This window comes from Lutra lutra, chromosome 12 (genome assembly GCF_902655055.1).
Source record: "Lutra lutra chromosome 12, mLutLut1.2, whole genome shotgun sequence".
In the NCBI taxonomy this organism is placed as follows: domain Eukaryota; kingdom Metazoa; phylum Chordata; class Mammalia; order Carnivora; family Mustelidae; genus Lutra; species Lutra lutra.
Window position 1 is genome coordinate 45,616,710 of NC_062289.1, and position 19,232 is coordinate 45,635,941.

Here is a 19,232-nt window from a genome sequence, read left to right on the forward strand (position 1 = left end):
TGATAAATTCAGAACAAGCCCATTTAAGTCACAGGTTTTTTTAATGAAATTTGATCCATTTATAAAGTGTATGTAGAAGAAACAGAGCTTAAGAATAGCTAAATAAATAATTATGGATGATAATATTGGTGGTCGTGGCAGGCTGTGGCAGATGTATCCTACCAGACATCAGAACATACTAGAGAGCTAGAATAATTAAAAAATGTCAGGATCTGGAGACAGATGTGTGTATAAAGAGATTTGGTATATTGAAAAGGTGGTAATTCAATCAGTGGGAAAACAAAGGAATAATGAGTAATTGGCACTGAGATAGTTTGCACAGAGATATTTGGAAAAAGTGTAAAGCCAAAGCCATATCTCATGTCAAATTCATAGATACTCCAGAAATAAACATAAAAATTAAAACTGTAAAAAATATCAGAAAAAAATAAAGGAATTTCTGAAAGCATAATTTTGAGGCAGAGAGGGCCTACCCAAGGAAGACTTAATACCCAGAACATAGCCTTTAAAAAAAAAGTTGAATTAAAGACACCACATATGAAAAAATAAAAAATAATAAATAAATAAACCACATACAAATAAAAGCCATGTGTTAGACTACAAGAAATATTACAATAAAAGATTAATATCATTGATAAGAGAGGTTCCTAAAATCTATAAGAAACCTATAGACAATCCAACGGAGAACATTTTTAGACAGAAACAAATCTCCCAAAGAAAAAAATAGGAATTGCCTACAAACATTTGAAAAGATAATTTAATCTCTGTAGACTCAAAGAAACAAAAATTGAGATACCCCTTTTTATTTATTGGATTGGCAAAAATATAAAAAATTGTTAATATACAGTGTCGGGGATATACATTGTGCTTGGGAATCAACATTTTTGGAGGGCAGTTCAACATTTCTTAAGTTTTCAACCATACATACTCTTTGATCGAGCAGTTTGGAGTCTGTTAGTTTATTTTCTAGAAATAGTTGCATAAATATGCAAAGCTATATGTATGTGTGATGTTTATTTTGGTCATATTATTTGTAATAGCAAAAACTTGATACAACTAAAAAAAATGTTCAGCAATGGCACATACTCACCAACAGCTCTATTCTCTGCTGTGGGGGGCGGGGTGGGGGAATCGCCAAGATTTTTGTCATTCAGTGAAAGTACTAAGTTTCAAAAGATGCATAGCCATATTCGTATTTATGTAAAAAATATGTGTGCGTAAATACACAAAAAAGATCCAGAAGATTAGATCCCAAATAGTAGGGCCTCGGGAGGGCCTCCGTCCATCCTCTCCTTCAGGATTTTGAGCCGTGGGGCACCTGCCAAGTATACATTTGGTGAGGAAATGGGAGAGAAAGAGAACCGCAGCTAGCTCGCGTGGCACTTCCGGCAGCCATGAAATCAGCCTGAGGCAGCACGTGACCCCGCGGCTCCCCCACCAGTGGCAGCGCCCAGGGGCCTCCCAGAGTGCTCCTGTGACGGTGCTGAGTGCCATTCTGGCTTTAAAGACAGACGAAGTTGGTTTGTGCAACACGGCTCCTTATGAAAGTAAGCTACTTTATCAGTGCTGATCTCTTCCAGTTCTGGAAGGAAAACATATTGGGAGTCTGTTTCTCAGATGGCACCTTCCTGGAGGGTTTTCAGGGGTAATTTTGAATGTGTCTTTTTTTTTTTTTCCCCCTTTCTGTGCCAACTTTTGAACCTCTTTCCTGCCTTCCCTTCATGCCACCTCACTCACTGGCGAGCATCCCATGCAGAGGCCAAAGGGAGGTCTCCCACCTGCAGCCCTCAGTGTAAGCCTGGACACAAGCAGAGAGATCTGGCCGGGGGTAGGTGCCGGCCTCACACCAGATGCAGGTGGAGCATAGAGCTGGGAAGAAAGTCAGGACTGCTTCTAGAAAGCAGGCTCTGGCCCCAAATGGAGACAGAAAGTGGGGCTGAGTTTTGCACTGGACACAGGGTGTGAGGGGAGGGAGGAGAAGGAGGGGGCCTGCTGTACGGGGGATAGACTTCAGCAGTGGCCCCCAGCAGTAATCAGACCTGGCGCCTCGAATGTCAGGTGTTCGCCAATCAGGTCTGGGCTTCTCGTGTCGGAGAGCAAGGAAGCAAGTAGAAAAGGAAGGGCTGAAAGTTGTCCTATGGCAACAGTCAGGGGGCTAGTGTTTTCCTTATCACTTTTGTGTTCCTAGAAGGAATGCAGTGGACTTGGGGGAAGGGGTGAAGGAAGGACATTTCACTTTTAGTTCTGTTTGAGGGTGATTGCATTTCCAAATGACCACTCAGAATCTCTGTGTGGAGAATTCATTGGCTCCTCAAGCTGCCCTGTCATAAGCGGGCCATGTCGGCCCCCCCTACCCCGCTACCACCGTGAGACCTGCTCCCTTGCTTTGTGTCCCGTCTCTGTAAGATATGTCAGAATCCACCTGCCTGCTCTAGGCAGGAACCTCGAAGTCTTCTGCACTTTGTCCCCGTCTTCACCCCCCAAACACGATCCATCATCCAGCCAGTCTGTACTACTTTCCAGATACTTCTCGAATCAGTTCCTTATTCTCTTCCCACCTCCCTATCCAAAGCTCAGCTCTCTGGATAACTTGGAGAAGCTTCCTAATCGATTTCCCTCTCCCACCGTTTCCCCCTCGCATCTTCTCTCCATGTTGAAACCGGGAGACATTTCCTCATTAGACTTTTTATTTCAAGATCGTTGTAGACTCTCATGTAGTTATAAGAAGAAATAGTAGATCCTATGTTATGCAGTTCCCACCAGTAGTAACAACTTGCAAAATGATAGTACAATGGCACAACTAGGATGTTGATCTTGATATAGTCAAAGCACAGAACATTTCCATCATGGCAGGGATCCCTCCCATTGCCCTTTTATAGCCACACCTTTCTCCCTCTCCCTCTCCTCTGCCATCTCCCACCCCATCCCTCACCAAGGGACACTTTTTGAAAAAAGTAGAGTTATCATGACTTGCTCCTGCTTATAACTCTACAGAGGCGTCCCATTAATTTTTCATGGAGCAAAGCAGCATATCCTTGTCAGAGCCCACAAGACCCAGAATACTCCAACCCGTGTTCTCTACCCGCACCCCCCCACCGACCCAGCTCTTACCTACATATATGCCCTACAGGAATTTCCTTAGTTCCACAAGGACGCCATGTTCTTGCCCCCTTCAAAGAGAGCATTCTGTCTGCCGAATGCTCTTTTCCTGGCCTTTTATCTGTTATCTGGGCTCATCCCTGCCTAGTCCAGCTTAGGTTTGCCTGTACCCTGCGATTCTCCCCGTGGTTACACATGTGCATTTGTAATTATTTGTCTTCACTGTCTGGCTCTGTGTAACCAATTATAAGTTATACATGCTTTTGGCTACAGGTGTTGGAATAGCCAATCAGCAGTGCCTTTAACGGAGATTTGTTTTTTTCTCACATAAGAAATCAGAGGTCCGGGGCGCCTGGGTGGCTCAGTGGGTTAGGCCGCTGCCTTCGGCTTGGGTCATGATCCCAGGGTCCTGGGATAGAGTCCCGCATCAGGCTCCTGCTGTGGGGAGCCTGCCTCTCTCTCTGCCTCTGCCCGCCTCTCTGCCTGCTTGTATGCTTTCTCTCTCTCTCTTTCTGACAAATAAATATATAAAATCTTAAAAAAAAAAAAAAGAAATCAGAGGTTCATGGTTTTAACAGTGGTGTCTGCTCAGTGGTGTCATCAGGGATGAGGACTCTCTGTCTATTTGTTTTACCATCTTCAGTGTTGATATTTTGGCCTCACACTTGTCACCTCAAGGTCATAAGGTGCCTGCCACAGCTCCAGGCATCACATCCTCATTCCAGGCAGGAAAATGGGCCAAAAGCCTTTTTAACTCACAAAATTTTTGTCCTTGTCAGAAGATTCCCCAGTAGACTTTCCCTTTATCGGTCCGTGGCTAGAACTGAGCCTCCCTGACAGGCAGAGGAGGCTGAGAAACGGGTGTTTTTCTTTTTTAGCTTTTGTAGTCAGAGAAATGAGCAAGGGCTAGGGGCTGGGAATAGTTGTTGGGGAAGCTGGCCAGCAGCAGCTGTCCCACTAGCTCAGCCCCGGCACATAGGAAGCACGTGAAGGTTTATGACATGAGTGAAAGAATGCACGGATGGATACATAAACGAATGACATGAGACCCGCATTCAAACCAGATTTGGTTCCTACCCCATACCTGCTCATATACTTTCTTACATCCAAACTCTGGAGATCTTATATATATATCCGGACTCTCTTCCTTGTAAGGGTCTCCCAGGCATGGACTTTTTATGTTTTCTAAAGGACATTGTGCGGTGGGCACATAATAATTACTTAGTATTAATTAACTTAAATACAGCAGGAGTCACAGGAGACCAGAAGCAATACACTAATTTATAGGACTAATTTATTGGACGAAAGGGCAGATAAAGTATAATACTTTTAAAAATACTTTAAAAAAGTGTATAATACCATCATCCTAAGCAACTTACGTGGGTAAAATATTAATTTATAATTCCATGATTAAGAAAGATGCAGACTCTGGGAAATACAAAACAGCCAGTGGGGAATTATAGTTAGAACATGACAACAGCCATTTGTCATGAGTTGCAGTGTGTCCCAGAAGTGGAGCTAGGTATTGTGAACCCATTCAGGGTGTTATTTTGTTCTTGGAGAGCATTGAAGTTAGATGTGGAGAGACAGACTTCCTCATGGGAGTTAGGCTGTGGCTGATCCCTGACCACAGTCCCTTGAGGGTTCACCCAGTGGGCTAGGATGGGCAAGGTGACGTCTCTGCACCTTTCAAGCTCCCTGAGGATTCCAGAACCCTGCTGTTCATCAATTCTAAGTGCAAAACATAGCCATTAATTGCCCAAGGATTTAGCTGTAGCCTACGCTTGGGGAAAAAGACAAAAAGCTTGTCAAATGGAACTCACGTCTCCCAGGGCCCTGAAATGTTTCCCATGGAAGCTCCAGGTGACAGGCTATAAATTATGGGGCATTCTGGAACCTGGAGGAGCAGCAGAAGGAGAGTGGAAGCTGAGGTGGCCATTCAGCTCCTTGGCTGATGGTGGAATTGAAGCAGCTTGTGCCGACCACAAATGCAGACATGCGCACAAATGAGCTCTCAGTCTGCCCGCGTCCCTGAACAGCACAACAGGTGCTTTCTTCCTCACCAGAGTCCATTTCCTGACCTGGGAGAAGGGACACAGCATGAGGAGAGAATCTGTCTTAACTAGGTTTGGTAGGGAAAGCATTCCTTGATTTCTGGCTCCCCTCTCCAGCTCTTTAATGGTGGACTGAGTGAATGTGTGCAATGCTGACATCACGGCGTCCTACCTCCCCGCTAAAATGCCATTGTGCACATATGCTGTATGCACTAGATCCCCACTTACCAATTTAGGTCATCGTTGAAGTGGCAGCTGCTCGTGCCCTGCTTCCACTGGGAGCCCCTGGAATCTGTTCTCTAGTAAGTGATTGTAGAACTTCTCTGCACTGTTTTATTATGAAGGTGACTGTCCTTCGTTTCCCCTCCTCCCAGTGATAAGGACTTGTTCATTGTGGCTTTGTTTTCTGCTTACGTACATGTGTTGTCTGGGCAGACACACACATTTGTAATTCCCAGTAGACCAGGAGTCCAGAATTTTGGTTCCCTTTTCGATGGAGAATCACAAAAAATTACCTCTTTCTAGCCTTTTGTTCTGAACATCCTTGGTAAGTGTCCCCCACATGGTCACAGCTGAATGTCCACAGATAAGATAAAGAAAAATTTGCTTATAGACAGTCCACAACTTACCTATCCCTGGCTTAAGTTAAAAAAAAATGTATCTGTTATTTCTAATAAGCTGTTAGCATTATAGAAAAGGATATGCACATTGTAGAAAATTAGAAAAACATCTAAGCCCCATATTCCCATCTCTCGGAGATTGCCAGTATTAAAATCTTAGTGCATGCATGGCCTTCTGGCTCTTTTCCTGTCCTTACTTCCGACAGTAATCTCTGTCTTCCTATTTCAATAAAATCAGACTTTCTCTAATACTGGAACCATATTCAGATTTCCCAGCTTGACCCCAGACTGTCTTCCCGGGCAGTTTCTTCAAGATGTGTCTGATGTGAGACCACATATCGAATCCAGTTATGTTCCCTCCTTTTATTACCTAGCATAGTCTGTCACTTTTTATATGATGCTGACTCGCTGAAGAAACCGGGTCAGGTGCCCCACAGAGAGCCTCTCTTCTGGATATTTCTGGCTGCCTTGTCATAGGTAGTTTGGTTCGTTACTATAACTTCTGATTCCCTGTAAACTGCAAGTTATATCTGAAGGCCTGACAGGTTTAGGGTAAACATTTTGGTGAGAATACATCTCTGGTGATATTGTGGACCTCATATTACATGGCATTAGTAACCATACGTGTTTGAAGGCTAGCACATTTGTTAACGATCTCGGTCAAGCTCCGAGTTTCTCCTCTCGCGCTATTAGCGTTTGGAGCCAGATGGTTCTCCTTGGCGGGGCTGTCCTGTGTTACAGGATGTTGAGCAGGATCCCTGGCTTCCACCCACCACATGCCAGCAGCACACACCCAGCTAGGACAACCCAGAACGTCTCCAGATTTGGCTAAATGTCCTCTAGGGTCAAAATCAGCCCCAGTTGAGAACCAGGAAGAAAGAGAGGAAGGAAGTTTTTATGGGAAGCTTATCGCGTAGAATTAGCGGGAGCATTCTCTCTCAGGGCGACTCTGAGGCCCTCAGACTTGGGAGGCCACTAACTGCTTCTAGAGGGGCATCCGTGGCTCTGCCCCAACAGTGCCGGGGGTTTCTTTCCCCGTCCTTGGTTCTGCAGAGACCATCTGACTGGCTCTAGGGGCTCCAGTGCTTAGGCTTTGGCCAGTCTGCTGTGGCAAGCACACGTGGCTTCTAGGCGCTCACTCTTGAGGGTCGGACATTCTTGGAGAAAGCAGAGTGGTCAGCTGGGTAGACCTCCAAGAATTCTCTTCTCCAGTATCTAAGAGAGTGCCCCCTTAGGATGGCTGCCCCAGCCCGTAGTCTCAGCTGCCGTCCCCTAGTACTTGCGTCCCTGGTGCAGAGACTATGACTCGTAGGACCCCTGCCCAGGGCCACTTCTCTCCCTCTCCTGAGCACACTCCCTCAGAGGCAAGGCCAGCTGCAGCACCCAAAGAGGAGGGTTGGGAGGCAGGCAGAACAGCCAGCCAGCAGCCCCGGCACCATCTCAGATGGCATCTCTAGCCCCTGCCGTCACCCCGCCCTACACACCAGGTCTCACCCCTGCAGTTAGTATCCTGGTGAATTGCCAAGCCGGGGTGTGGCTTGAGAATGCAGATGGATCTGCTCTCAGGTCCACCACAAACACCCCATCATTATCCCCTGTGTCTACCCTACCTTTCTCTAGGAGATTGACAGGTGCTGGGGGAGGGAAACAGTGGTCAGGTGGAGAGGGGACACCTTGCCACTGCTTCTGTTTCCTTTACTAGCTGAAATCCATTCAGGCTGAACATCAGGCTGGATATCCTGCCCCACCCCCCCACCCCCGGAAAATCAAGAGTAGTCAGGAGAAGCTGGAAGTTGGCGCTGCTGGATGGGAAGGAGGCCTCCTGGCCAGAAGTCTCACATTGGTAGCAGGGGGAAGAGGATCAAGTGGGCCAGGCTTCCTGGGCTTTGAAGAAAGGAAAGGGGGTTGGGGGGGTGAGAGGGATGAACAGGCAGAGCACAGAGCGGGTTAGGGCAGTGCAACTACTCTGTATGGTGCCATTCGTGGTGGGTACATGTCATTATATGTGCGTCCAAACCCATAGACTGAACAGTGGCAAAGTGAATCCTAGTATGAACTGTGGACTTCAGGTGATCATGTAGGCTCATCAGTTGTAACAAATGCACCACTCTGGTGGGAGATGGGTGTATGGGAAATCTCTGTACTTGCCCTTCAGTTTTATGTATGTATGTGTGGACGTATTTATATATTTTATTTTAAAGAGGGAGAGAGCAGGGGGAGGGGTAGAGGTACCAGAAAAGGGAAGCAGACTCCGTGCTGAGCATGGAACCCCAAGCAGGGCTCGATCTCACGACCCTGAGATCAGGACCTGAGCAGAAACCAAGGAGTCAGACGCCTAACAGACTGAGCCAACCAGGTGCCTATTGCCCCTCAATTTTAACTGTGAACCTAAAACTGCTGTAAAAATATTAAGTCCTTTTAAAGAGAAAAGGAAGAAAGAAGGAAAGAAAAGAGAGAGGGAGGGAAGGAAGGAAGGAAAGAAGGAAGATTGCAGAGCCAGGGAAATTAAGAATTTTAGACACCCCAAATCTGAATACTGGAAAATCTATGGTGGCCCACCTCCTACAAAAAACAAAAACAAACAAACAACAACCAAAAAAATTAAAACTAAAGGAAGTTAAGTCCCACAGAGATTTTTTTCCCTATGGACTACTACCTGGATTCTATTTTTGAAATGTAAAATATAAAATCCTTAATTTCTCTCATTTTCTTGGTGCCCCTGCTTTGCAGGCACCCTGATATGTACACCTCTGCCCTCTGGGGAGCCAAGCACTGCCTGGGAGGCTTGGGATGGACTGGACATGTTCCCCGGAGGAAGACCCTTTTCGTACCTCCAGCATCTAGCATGGCATCTGGCACGTGAACAGATTTTAAAATGAACAAGTGGCTGAGTTGCCTTTTGAGTGGAAGGATGTGCCAACTACTGTGTAAAACTTCCAAGGCCATTAGGAGTTAAATAAATCTTTGTTGGGTAGAACCAGTAAATGTGTGTGGCAAGCTGAGTAATGACCCCCAAGGGGGTCCACGTCCTAATCCCCAGAATGGATGACCTTAAGTGGCCAAAGGGACTTTGCAGCTAGGATTAAGAGTCTTGAAATGGGGAGATTATCCTGGATAATCCAGGTGGGCCCAGTGGAATCACAAAGGTCCTTACAAGGGAGAGAGGGAGGGAGGAGGGTCAGAGTCAGAGAAGAGGTGATGAAGGAAGTAATGTGATTGTTGGCCAGGAGCCAAGGAATGCAGGCAGCCCCTGGATGCTGGAAAGGGCCTGAAAGCCATTGTCCCCTAGAGCCTTCTGAAGGAAGGCCGTCCTACCTACCGGGAGCTCAACTAACTAGCCCTAAGCCCCATCTCAGACTTCAAACCCCCTGGACTGTACAAGAGTGAATCTGTGTTGTTTTAAGCCACCAAATTTGTGATCATTTCTTACAGCAGCAGTTGGAAACAAATGCACGGTGTATATCCCTTTCCTCCCTAGGGAGAATGTTTTCTGAATTCCAAATATTTAATCAAGAAATCAGCTTTCAAAACTTGGTCCGTTTGCATTTTGGAGTCCACCCGTATTTACCTTCTTGTTCCATGTACCTCTCTCCAGGGTGTTGGCAAAGCTCAATTTGTTTGTCTGTAAAATGGGATCTCGATCTTTCTTTCTTTCTTTTCTTTTTTTTTTTTAAAGATTTTATTTATTTATTTGACAGAGATCACAAGTAGGCAGAGAAACAGGCAGAGAGAGGAGGAAGCAGGCTCCCCACTGAGCAGAGAGCCGGATGCGGCCCGATCCTAGGACCCTGGGATCGTGACCTAAGCCAAAGGCAGAGGCTTTAACCCACTGAGCCACCCAGGTGCCCCGGGATCTTGATCTTTCTGTGCCTCAAAAAACCACTGTAAACCTCAAAAAGATTTATTTTAAAAACACGTATTCTAGGATTTTAAAGTTATTTAAACATGATAATAGATTTTCCTTTATCTGGATATGAGGCTAAGCAAGAAATTTGAATGACGCTTCCTAAATGAAGAAGATAAAATTGGCACGCAAGCAGGCAGAGAATGATGACATCTAGTACATTCTGGAGTTGCTTTGCTGAAAGCAGATATGGTTGCTTTGGATTCATTTCCCTCAAAAGAAAATCTGGGCTCAGGGCTCTTGGGTGGCTCAGCTGGTTGAGCGTACCGACTCTTGGTCTTGGCCCAGGTCATGATCTCAGGGTCATGAGATGGAGCCTTCCATGGGGCTCTGTACTCAACTTAGAGTCTGCTTGAAATTCTCTCTTCTCCCTTTCCTCCCCCCTCTGCCCTTGTCCCCTGCTCATACTCTCTCTCTAAGATAAATAAACAAAATCTTAAAAAAAAAAAAAAAGGAAAAGAAAAGAAAGGAAATCTGGGGCCAAACTTGCTACTGCTCTATAAAATCCTGCTCAATCCCATCTCGTATCTTGAGGATGAAAGACTGAGCTGTCGAGGTTGTAAAAGCCAAAGAAGGGAATGGAGGGTGTTGCCAGATAAGGACCAAGGTGTAAGGAAAGAAGATTTCAAAAGATTCAGAGGGCAGAAGGAAATGAGCATGAGGTCAGAGAGTCCAAAAGGAAACTTGATAAAACGATAAAATATATGGGACGTAGACAATACAATTAACTGATCCTGATTAGGGAAGGAAAGGAGGACAAGCTTCCTAAGGAAAGCTGCAGTGGACACCGAGCCTGCTCTGCAGGGAGTTCTCCCATGAGCTGAGGCTGGAAGCGTGCATTAGGAAGCAAAGAAAGATGAATCTAAAGGAGCCTGCCAAGAAAACAAATGGCCAGTGTGAGCTTAACTATGCAGAAAATGGTAACGACAAGAAGGGCCTTTTTAGTTCTTGAGCTGGGAGACACTTGGAGGCAAGTGAACATTGTGGGGCCGATGGTCAAACAGAGCCCGCGTGCTCGGCTGCTTTCTAGCACCTACTGGCCCAGCACAGACGGCATCTGCCCCAGAGACCCGAAGGAACAATGTGGTAAAGGGAGCAATGGAGCCAGATGGTCAAGTAGAGATGGTCAGGAACACCTGGTGGCCTGAGATGGTTCAAGGCCAGGCCTATGAGTTACATCCCAGGGTACAGGATGACCTTCAGGGGGCCTCTTTAAGCTACACTTAAAAACTACTGGCAGAATCCTTGAGAAATCACTGAGTCGGGCCAGAAGTCTACTAAGGGCCAGTGTTTCCCTCATTTTCCAAGAGCAGAGAATGATGAACATGGGCAACATGGTATAGGGAGCACTCTGTCAGTCCACGGCCAGACCTCGGAGCGGATTGCCCATGTGACTTCTGAATTCAAAGGGAAAAAGAAAGGGGTAAGGATTCAGAGTGAGCATAGAGGATTTGTCACCCCAGGTCCTGCCAGCCTGATTACCTTCAGGTTATGGTGGACAGACCAGTGGATCAGGACATTGTCATGGATATAGACTCAGTGTATCAGGCCTGATAGCAACTTCACTATGATTTATTCCTCTCATTTTATAGATAAGGAGAATCTCTGGGTGGTTTGGAGACTAGGGCCCCTCCCACATGTCCAGCCTTCCCCTGGGAGGCCCATCCGAACACATAGTATTTCAACCAGACACCCAGCAAATGCCACAACTGGGGGCTGGCTGATCTCAGAATTATAGGTTTTATAACTGTTCGAATAGCCAGAGTCCAGAGTCTTAATTTATTACCTGAGCATCAGCCTGAACCAAGGCCTGCAAGTAGCTCACTCCTGCCATTGCTTTTAAGAAATGATTCACATATAGAAACAGAACACTCGGTTCAGAATGACCAAAATAACGAGAGCAGGAGAAGAACTTTGGATGAAAGAATGGACATTTCTCAGTATGTTGGAACAAATTCCAGAACCTACAGTAGGCAGTCTGAAGAGGGGTAACTAATGGAGGATTTAAAATTTTCACAAATGTTGCAAGAGGATCTCACTCAGTAGCAGCTCTTCTAGAAAGTTCTGGAGACTTCACTATAAGCAAAACGTAAACCGATAGGGTAATGGACACCAAGAAAATTAATACAAACTTATGCCATGTGGTATGCAGAATGATGGCCCCCCAAAGACGTCCGCGTTGTAATTCCAGGAAGCCAGGAATATGTTATCTTCCATGGCAGAAGGGACTTTGCAGGTGTGACTAAGTGAAGGGTCTTGAGATGGGGAGATGATCGTGGATCATGCAGATGGACCCAGCATATTCAAAGGGTCCTTCTGAGTGAAAGGGGGAAGCAGGTGGGTCAGAGTTGGGGAAGATGTGACAATAGTAGAGGCGGGAATGATGTGGGACCCCAGGCCAAGGAGTGCAGGCTGTCTGTGCAACTGAAAAAGGCAAGGATGTGGATTCCCCTCCAGAGTTTCTGGAAGAAACACCACCTTAATGACCCATTGTAGGCTTCCAGCTCCCAGGACTGTAAGAGAATAAATGTGTGTGGTTTTAAGCCACTCAGTGTGTGGTAAGTGTTGCAGTAGCCGTAGGAGATGAATGTAGGCTGCTTTAAGACTGGTTAGAACCTCCAGCCAAAATAACAACAACAAAAACAATAATAAAGAATGCCCAGCCAAGCAAAGGTTCTACAGTGCACTCATTAGATCACATCTGAAATGTTAGGTTCAGTTCCAGTTTGGGTTTTCAGAAGTATGTTGACAAAGTCAGGCACATTCCAGATGTCGGAGGACCTCTAAGTCATAACAAATAAGAAAGAGCTGAAAAGATTGGGTATTTTCAGCCTGAATGATATTAAGACATAACTGTTGTCTTCAAATGTGTGAAGGGTTCACATGTCAAAGAAAATTCAGGATCATTGTAACCCCTGATGAATTTGAATAAGTTGGAATTACAGGGGAATTCAGGTCATTCTAACCAAGAAATTTCCAGAAGTGTAATAAGAGCGGCCAACAAAGTAAATGCTATGCCCTGTTAGATAGTAAGCTTCCCATCACTGGAAGCATTTAATCAGAGGCTAATGGCCACTATTCAGCAGTGTTTGAAAGAATTCCTCCGTAAGGTCAAGGTTGGTCGATAAGACTGCGCTAAGCAGTCTCAGATTGAAGACTTGATGACATATTTTCACTGGAGTCCAGGTTCTTCCTTGTGCTATAATTTTTAATTCTCATAGGGAAATAAAAAGCAGTAACAGAAATTCTCACTTCTGTTGCTTGTGTAATTCTCAATGCTGTTTTTAAGTCTCCTTGAGAGCTGTCATCTTGATAAGTAAAGATAGAGGTCACTGTCTCACAGTCAGTATACTTCCTAGTGGGCAAGCGCCCCCGTCTAGGGGTCCCAGATACCCTAGAGGAACCGGCAGTCTCTCCACTCCTGCCTTCAAGCTGGTGGGGGTGGGCGCTCAGTTCTGTCCTATGTTAGGAGTGGCTACACCTCAGCTTAGTTCTCACCCCTCAAAGTACCTCCTGTGAGTCCAGAGGTAAAGCAGGTGCCAGAGTGTGAAAGGAAGATGATCTCCAGCAGGGAACCAAGACTCCCCTAAGAATGGGGTTGCCAGGAGAAGGCAGAATACAGGAGCGGTCCATTCTGCTGAGAAGGGTCTGGGACAGACAGCATCCTCCTCGGCCCAAATGTCTCAACACAGAAAGTGGAAGGTCCAGCTGGAGATCCACTGGCATTTTTCTCACCTCCCCACATTTTTCTCTGGAAACCCCAAATAACAGCTGGCTGCTGCTTTTCCTGCTTAATTTGCAAGAAAAAGAGCAAAGTGCCACATAAAACCCGCTCTCCTGTGGTCATCGCCTCCACACTCCATCCCATCCAGATGGCAGAGGCCGGGCTAGCTCCTAGGTCCGGGGCTCTCAGTTCGGGTCCGCTGCATGCTGCCCGCACTGCCTGCCAGCTCCGGCTCAGGGAAGGACCGCAGACACGCCTGTGCCTGGACAGGCGTCCACGTGCCTCACACCCACTGATGATTGTCGTCATAGCTACGTGTAGACATAATACTGACCCACGTGATAACATCATTCCTATGTCGCTGGCTCCCCCTCTGCCTCCCTCGTCCTCCCACTCAGTGACTTGTGTGTTTTCATACCTGCTTGCCAGATTGCCGGTTTAATTCTGTAGATTTGTTTTTAAAGTAAGAGAAAAAGAAACCGTGCTCAGAGAGTGGTGATTAATTGTTGTGCTTTCAGAAAGGGACCGGTTTCCTTTCTGGCCCCTCCGTCCTGCAGGGATCACGGGCTGGTTGGCCTCCCTCACTGTAGGATGGCAGCGCGGATAGCTGGCCAGGTGCGTCAGCCTCTCCCAGATCGTCGGAGATGGGGACCCAGGCTTAGGTAGAAGCAGCGTGCCCACCCATCTGGCGCCCACTCGCCAACATCTGCAGCCCCGCCCTCAGCTGGCGCCGCCCCCTGCCTCCCACCCGGCGTTCTGAGCTGCGGAGGAAAGGGACGGGGGCGTGGGCTCCCAGTGGATAGTGCGCCTGCGTCTCCCGCATCCGCACCCGCAGCCTGTGCCTGGCTCCATCAGGAGGGCTTAGAGTGGGTTCTCACCGCACCAATTTTAAATACCCAGAGGCTCTCTTCTGGTGAAAGAGAAAAGTCGTGGGTTCAGCCTTTCTCATCTTGTTTGCACAATGGGAATAATAATGGTTGCAAAATCATGGGGCAGTTGTGGAGGTTACAGGACTTAATTTATGGGGCGCATTTAGAAGAGGGCCTGCGTGGTGCTTAATGAACCGAATGAACGCCGAATGAACGCATGCACAAATGAGTGGTGAGGAGAGAACTTACACGCAGTTTTGATTACTGGAAAACAGAGGTGGAAGAAAATCACCCCTTATCTGTGGACATTTTCAGTGCTTCCTGTTTGTATTTTGCACTGTGAAATAACCCCCCCCGCTTTTTTTTCCCCAGGACTATACTTTGTTATATGAAGAAGCAAAATATTTTCAGCTTCAGCCCATGTTGTTGGAGATGGAAAGGTGGAAGCAGGACAGAGAAAGTGGTCGCTTTTCAAGGCCCTGTGAGTGCTTAGTGGTGCGTGTCGCCCCAGACCTTGGAGAAAGGATCACACTCAGCGGTGACAAATCCTTGATAGAAGAAGTATTTCCAGAGATCGGCGACGTGATGTGTAACTCCGTCAATGCAGGCTGGAATCACGACTCAACGCATGTCATTAGGTTTCCACTGAATGGCTACTGTCACCTCAACTCGGTCCAGGTACAGTCTTGTCATACACTGTGTGGCATCCAGTGTCGTTCTTAATGCTCTCACTTAGCCTTGCCTTCACCCAGTGCCTTCCCTCCAGGGAGCTGGGAAACTCTCAGGTGGCATCACTTCTGTTGGGTACTTAAGCCTAGGCACGCCCTACCCACTCATTCAATCATTCCATGGGTATTTGTTGAACATCTACTATGGGCCTGGTGCTAGTTTGAGCACTGGAGATCTAGAAGAGGAAGAAAGAGACAATAGCTCTATTTTCCCAGAATTTACATTCTGAGAAGGACGAGGAGGGGCTGCAAACCGTAACCAACAGAAATGTTGAGACCCTTAAAAACAAAAGTTTAATGAGAAGAAAAAGAAAAAGAAGTATTGGTTAGCTGATGAGAAGAGAACAGCTGGGATGAGATATCCCAAGCAGAGGGAATGGCAAGTTGTGATGACCCTGAGGTGGAGTCTGCTTGGTATATTGAGCAGTATCAGGAGAGCCCATGGGGCTTGAAGGAAGTGTCAGGGAGAGGAAGTGCTGAGACAGGAGGCTAGCAGGTAGCCAGGGACGGATCACGGATGATTGTGTCTTAGGTGGTGGTAAGCATTCTGGGATTTTTTTTGTTTCGGTTTCTTTTAGTTTGGGACCATTTGCTTGTGTGAGTAAAACGGAAAGCCATTTGAAGATTTTGAACAAAGGTGTGGCATGATGTAGCTCAGATTTGAAAACGAATACTCCAGTAGCAGATGGAAAACAGTGGAAGCAAGGGAACCAGTTAGCAATATTGGAGAAGTGTCCGGTTCTGAATATCTTGAGTGTCATAGAGCTAACAAGGCTCTGACAGTGGCTTTGGGGTCTAAGAAGCCAAGGATGGCTAAGATTTTTGACAGGGGAACTGGATGACTGGAATTGCCGTTTTCTGAGGCAGAGAAGTCCATGGGAGAAGGAGATTTGGGGTTGGAATTCGGAAGTTTGGTTCACATGTGGGGTGCCCTGTCCCTTAGACACTGGTAAGTGTGTTCTTCATCTTAACTAATGTGTGGCAGCTCTGGGCCAAGGGTGGTACATACTTGTCTTCTTAGAACAACCCTACCAGGTAAGCACTGTGAATCCCCCATCTTGCTGAGGAGAAAGTGGAGGCATACTTATGCCTCGGCTCCAGGTCTCTATAACTCAAAATGACTTGAGGTCAACGGAGTAAGGGCTTGGGGTTCCCCCCTTGCTCTTTCTAATTGGAATGGGCCCATGACTTTGTTCAGGATTGACCCAACAAAACCTCTCTACAGCTCAAAGACTAGAAGCACCCACTCTTCCATTCCTCTTGAAGATTGTTCCACAACTATTTGTATTTTTAAAATTTGTGAACAATGTCTGAGAACAGAAGAGCAGGAGACACTGGTAGAAGCAATGTCCCAGCAGCATCTGCCAGAGACTCGTGCTGTCTGGCAGCATGGTGGCCGCTGGGTTGGATAGGCCAGAGGTGCACCCCAAACCACTTCGTGTTCCTGAGTGGGGCCTCTGCTATTTATCACAGCCTCTAAAACTCTGAAAGCCTTTCACCTCCTACACACACAACCTGCCCCAGCTTCCCTCCAGAGGGAGGCGGGGGCAGCACCCATCAGAGCCGTGATGGCATTGCTTCCCCAGGGTTCCATCCCTCAGATGAAAGCCTAGCCCCACCGCTCAGGCCATGGAATAAATTCATATGCCTGACAAGTGTCCCAGTTATTCAAGTCTAATCAGATGAGGACATTTTCATCTGGATTAGCATCGTCAGTGACACAGCCATGACATGACCATGACACAATTGATGACTCTAGCTTCCTGCTCCGCGGATCAAGAAAATAGGCACTGTGCTCTAGGCATCCAGAAGTTTTAGGCTAAGATGCACAAGACCTGACACTCCAACCCACCCCTGGAGTGATTTTAATATTGCCAAGTGATCACTAATTTTAAGGGATTTTGCTTTTAACAAATTGATGTTTAAAAAGAAATGGCCAGGGAGCATAGCTTGTTTGGATGACATTGAAATAAGCTTTGACCATATCCAGCATAACACTGGGCCTGTGGAATGATGATCATATCACTGGGGAGAGGCCTTCGGGATTTCCGTATTTAACAGTTTAGCAGCCTAACAGTACTGCAGAACAAATAGTACGAGTTACATGTGCCATTGTTCACGGCTTCTTCTACCTTTGTAATTCCTCTCCCAGTGAAGGCAAAGAGTCCTTTCCAGTGCGGTGGTTTGGCCAAGCTTTGCTGACAGGGTACGTCCCTGCCTCTGCTAAGGACATCTTGGAGTGGGCTCTTGGATCTTCACCTTTTTATTGACTTGCCACCAAAGCACTTCTTGGTTTTGAACTTAGGAATTTTCTTCATCCTGTCCCTTTGCGGACTGGTGTGCGTCTGCATGGTGAATATAGCTACAGAAATGGAGCTGTCCTTAGGGTAGAATTTTCATTTTGTTCTCTTAAGGATTTTTTTTTTTTTTTTAATTTGCCAACATGCAAAGTTTGAGTTTTTAGAAAGCATACTATATTGTTTTCCAATCTCTAGTTAGCCATTTGGCAAACTCGCAAATTATATTCCACATAGAAGAAGGGAACCAAAAAATAATAATTTAAGAGAAATAGGAAGGGTTCACCTTACATTGAGTAAATTTTGAAAGTTATTTAATAACATTTCACTTCATTCCCCACGTAAAGTTTTGAGCCAGACTTTTCTTTTAAAGCTGTGATGGAGTTGTCTTCCCTTTAGAGTGGTGGAGAAGGAATTTAATCATAACCAGAAGCCCAGGGAACATTTGCACGTCCAGCATCTGTTAGATTTCTAGGGAAACAATGCTCTATATTAATTTTCTGTGTTTTCGCCTGAGAATGTAGGAGTTGTTTCTGCATTTAAGGCCGTCAGACATGTAGGTGACCAACCCAGGGATCTTTCTGGTGTTCGGTATTTGATTTCAAAATTAAAGAGATTATTAAAAGTGATTATTATCTGAGAAGTGATTATATGAGAAGTTTAGAATATCTTTATTTTGGATATGTCTTCCAATATACAACTGTTGTATTGCCTCCCTGAATGCACACAGGGCAGTAAATCTATTTCAGATGCCATAAACTTGAAAACCTGTAGATAAACCTCAACTGTCTTCAGTAGTCCCATTTGTTCTGCTATTGAAATGATATCCGTCTTCTAAGCTGAAATATATTAAGTTCGTACCGGCAGCCTTCAACAGTGGCAGAGCTGAGGGTGAATGAGTTGAGAGTGAATCACGGGCTGAGTAAATTCAGATAAAATCAGCATCTGGCCATATCATCTATCATCTCCTGGACGATATTTTAGTGATAAATGAGATTTGAAATGCGAGCCCTCTCTTTTTGTAGAGAAGGTAGTGTTGCACGTTGCAAGAAATGTGGCATCTGAGGCCAAACAGACCTGAGTTGGAAACCCAGTCCCATCACTTACATGCTGGGAGCCTCAGTTTTCCCATGTATGAAATGGGCTGACCAACCGTGATGCCAGTTGGTTGTAACCATTAAATGAACTGGCCCGTGTGCAGCAGGCACAGAAGGGTACCTCTGAGGTCTTAGAAACGATGCTCCCTCCCTCCTGCCCTTCCATCCAGGGTCTTCCACTGAAAGCAGCAACTCGAGAGACCTGGGGGTTGGGTAAGAGTGACCCGGGCTGCACAGGGGCTCAAACTTCAGGACACTTCTTTGGGCTGTGTGTGTGGCCAGAGTGCCCATCTCCTCGCTAACCGGATGCTTGTCTTGGCCCCGTGCAGGTCCTCGAGAGGTTGCAGCAGAGAGGATTTGAAATCGTGGGCTCCTGTGGAGGAGGAGTGGACTCGTCTCAGTTCAGCGAGTACGTCCTGCGACGGGAGCTGAGGCGGACGCCCCGCGTACCCTCTGTCATCCGGATAAAGCAGGAGCCTCTGGACTAAATGGACAGATTTCTTATGCAAAGAGGAAAAAAAGAAAACCGTACACAACAAATAAACAAACAAACAAACAAAAAGGGACATTTATGTGCAGTTGGGACAGCAAACCAAGTCCTGGACCTAAAATTGAATAAAAAGACACATTTATATCCAATAGAGACCACACCTGTATTCATATGGGAACAATTGGAATAGTGATATCCTCAAGGTGTAAAAAAAATATATAAATATATATATATATATGTCAAAAGGTAGGAAATGCAAAAAAAGGAAAAAAAAAGTTTTAAAAGGTGGTAGCTACAGTTGGTGCTGTGATGGCCGTGAGGTATCCCGGGCCTCCCGAGGCCCCCCGACC

General features: G+C 46.2%; 1 protein-coding gene across 4 annotated transcripts in view; it reads left to right on the forward strand.

The window, feature by feature from the left end:
* KCTD1 (potassium channel tetramerization domain containing 1) overlaps positions 1 to 19,031 on the forward strand; it is a 178,670-nt gene extending 159,639 nt beyond the window's left edge. For all 4 annotated transcript variants that reach the window (XM_047697727.1, XM_047697729.1, XM_047697726.1 and 1 more), the window contains 2 exons: positions 14,643 to 14,948; positions 18,722 to 19,031. In XM_047697727.1, coding sequence (XP_047553683.1) covers positions 14,643 to 14,948; positions 18,722 to 18,880 — 465 coding nt within the window. In that variant the 3' untranslated portion in view covers positions 18,881 to 19,031. The remainder of the gene's footprint in view (positions 1 to 14,642; positions 14,949 to 18,721) is intronic.
* Positions 19,032 to 19,232: the final 201 nt, after the last annotated feature.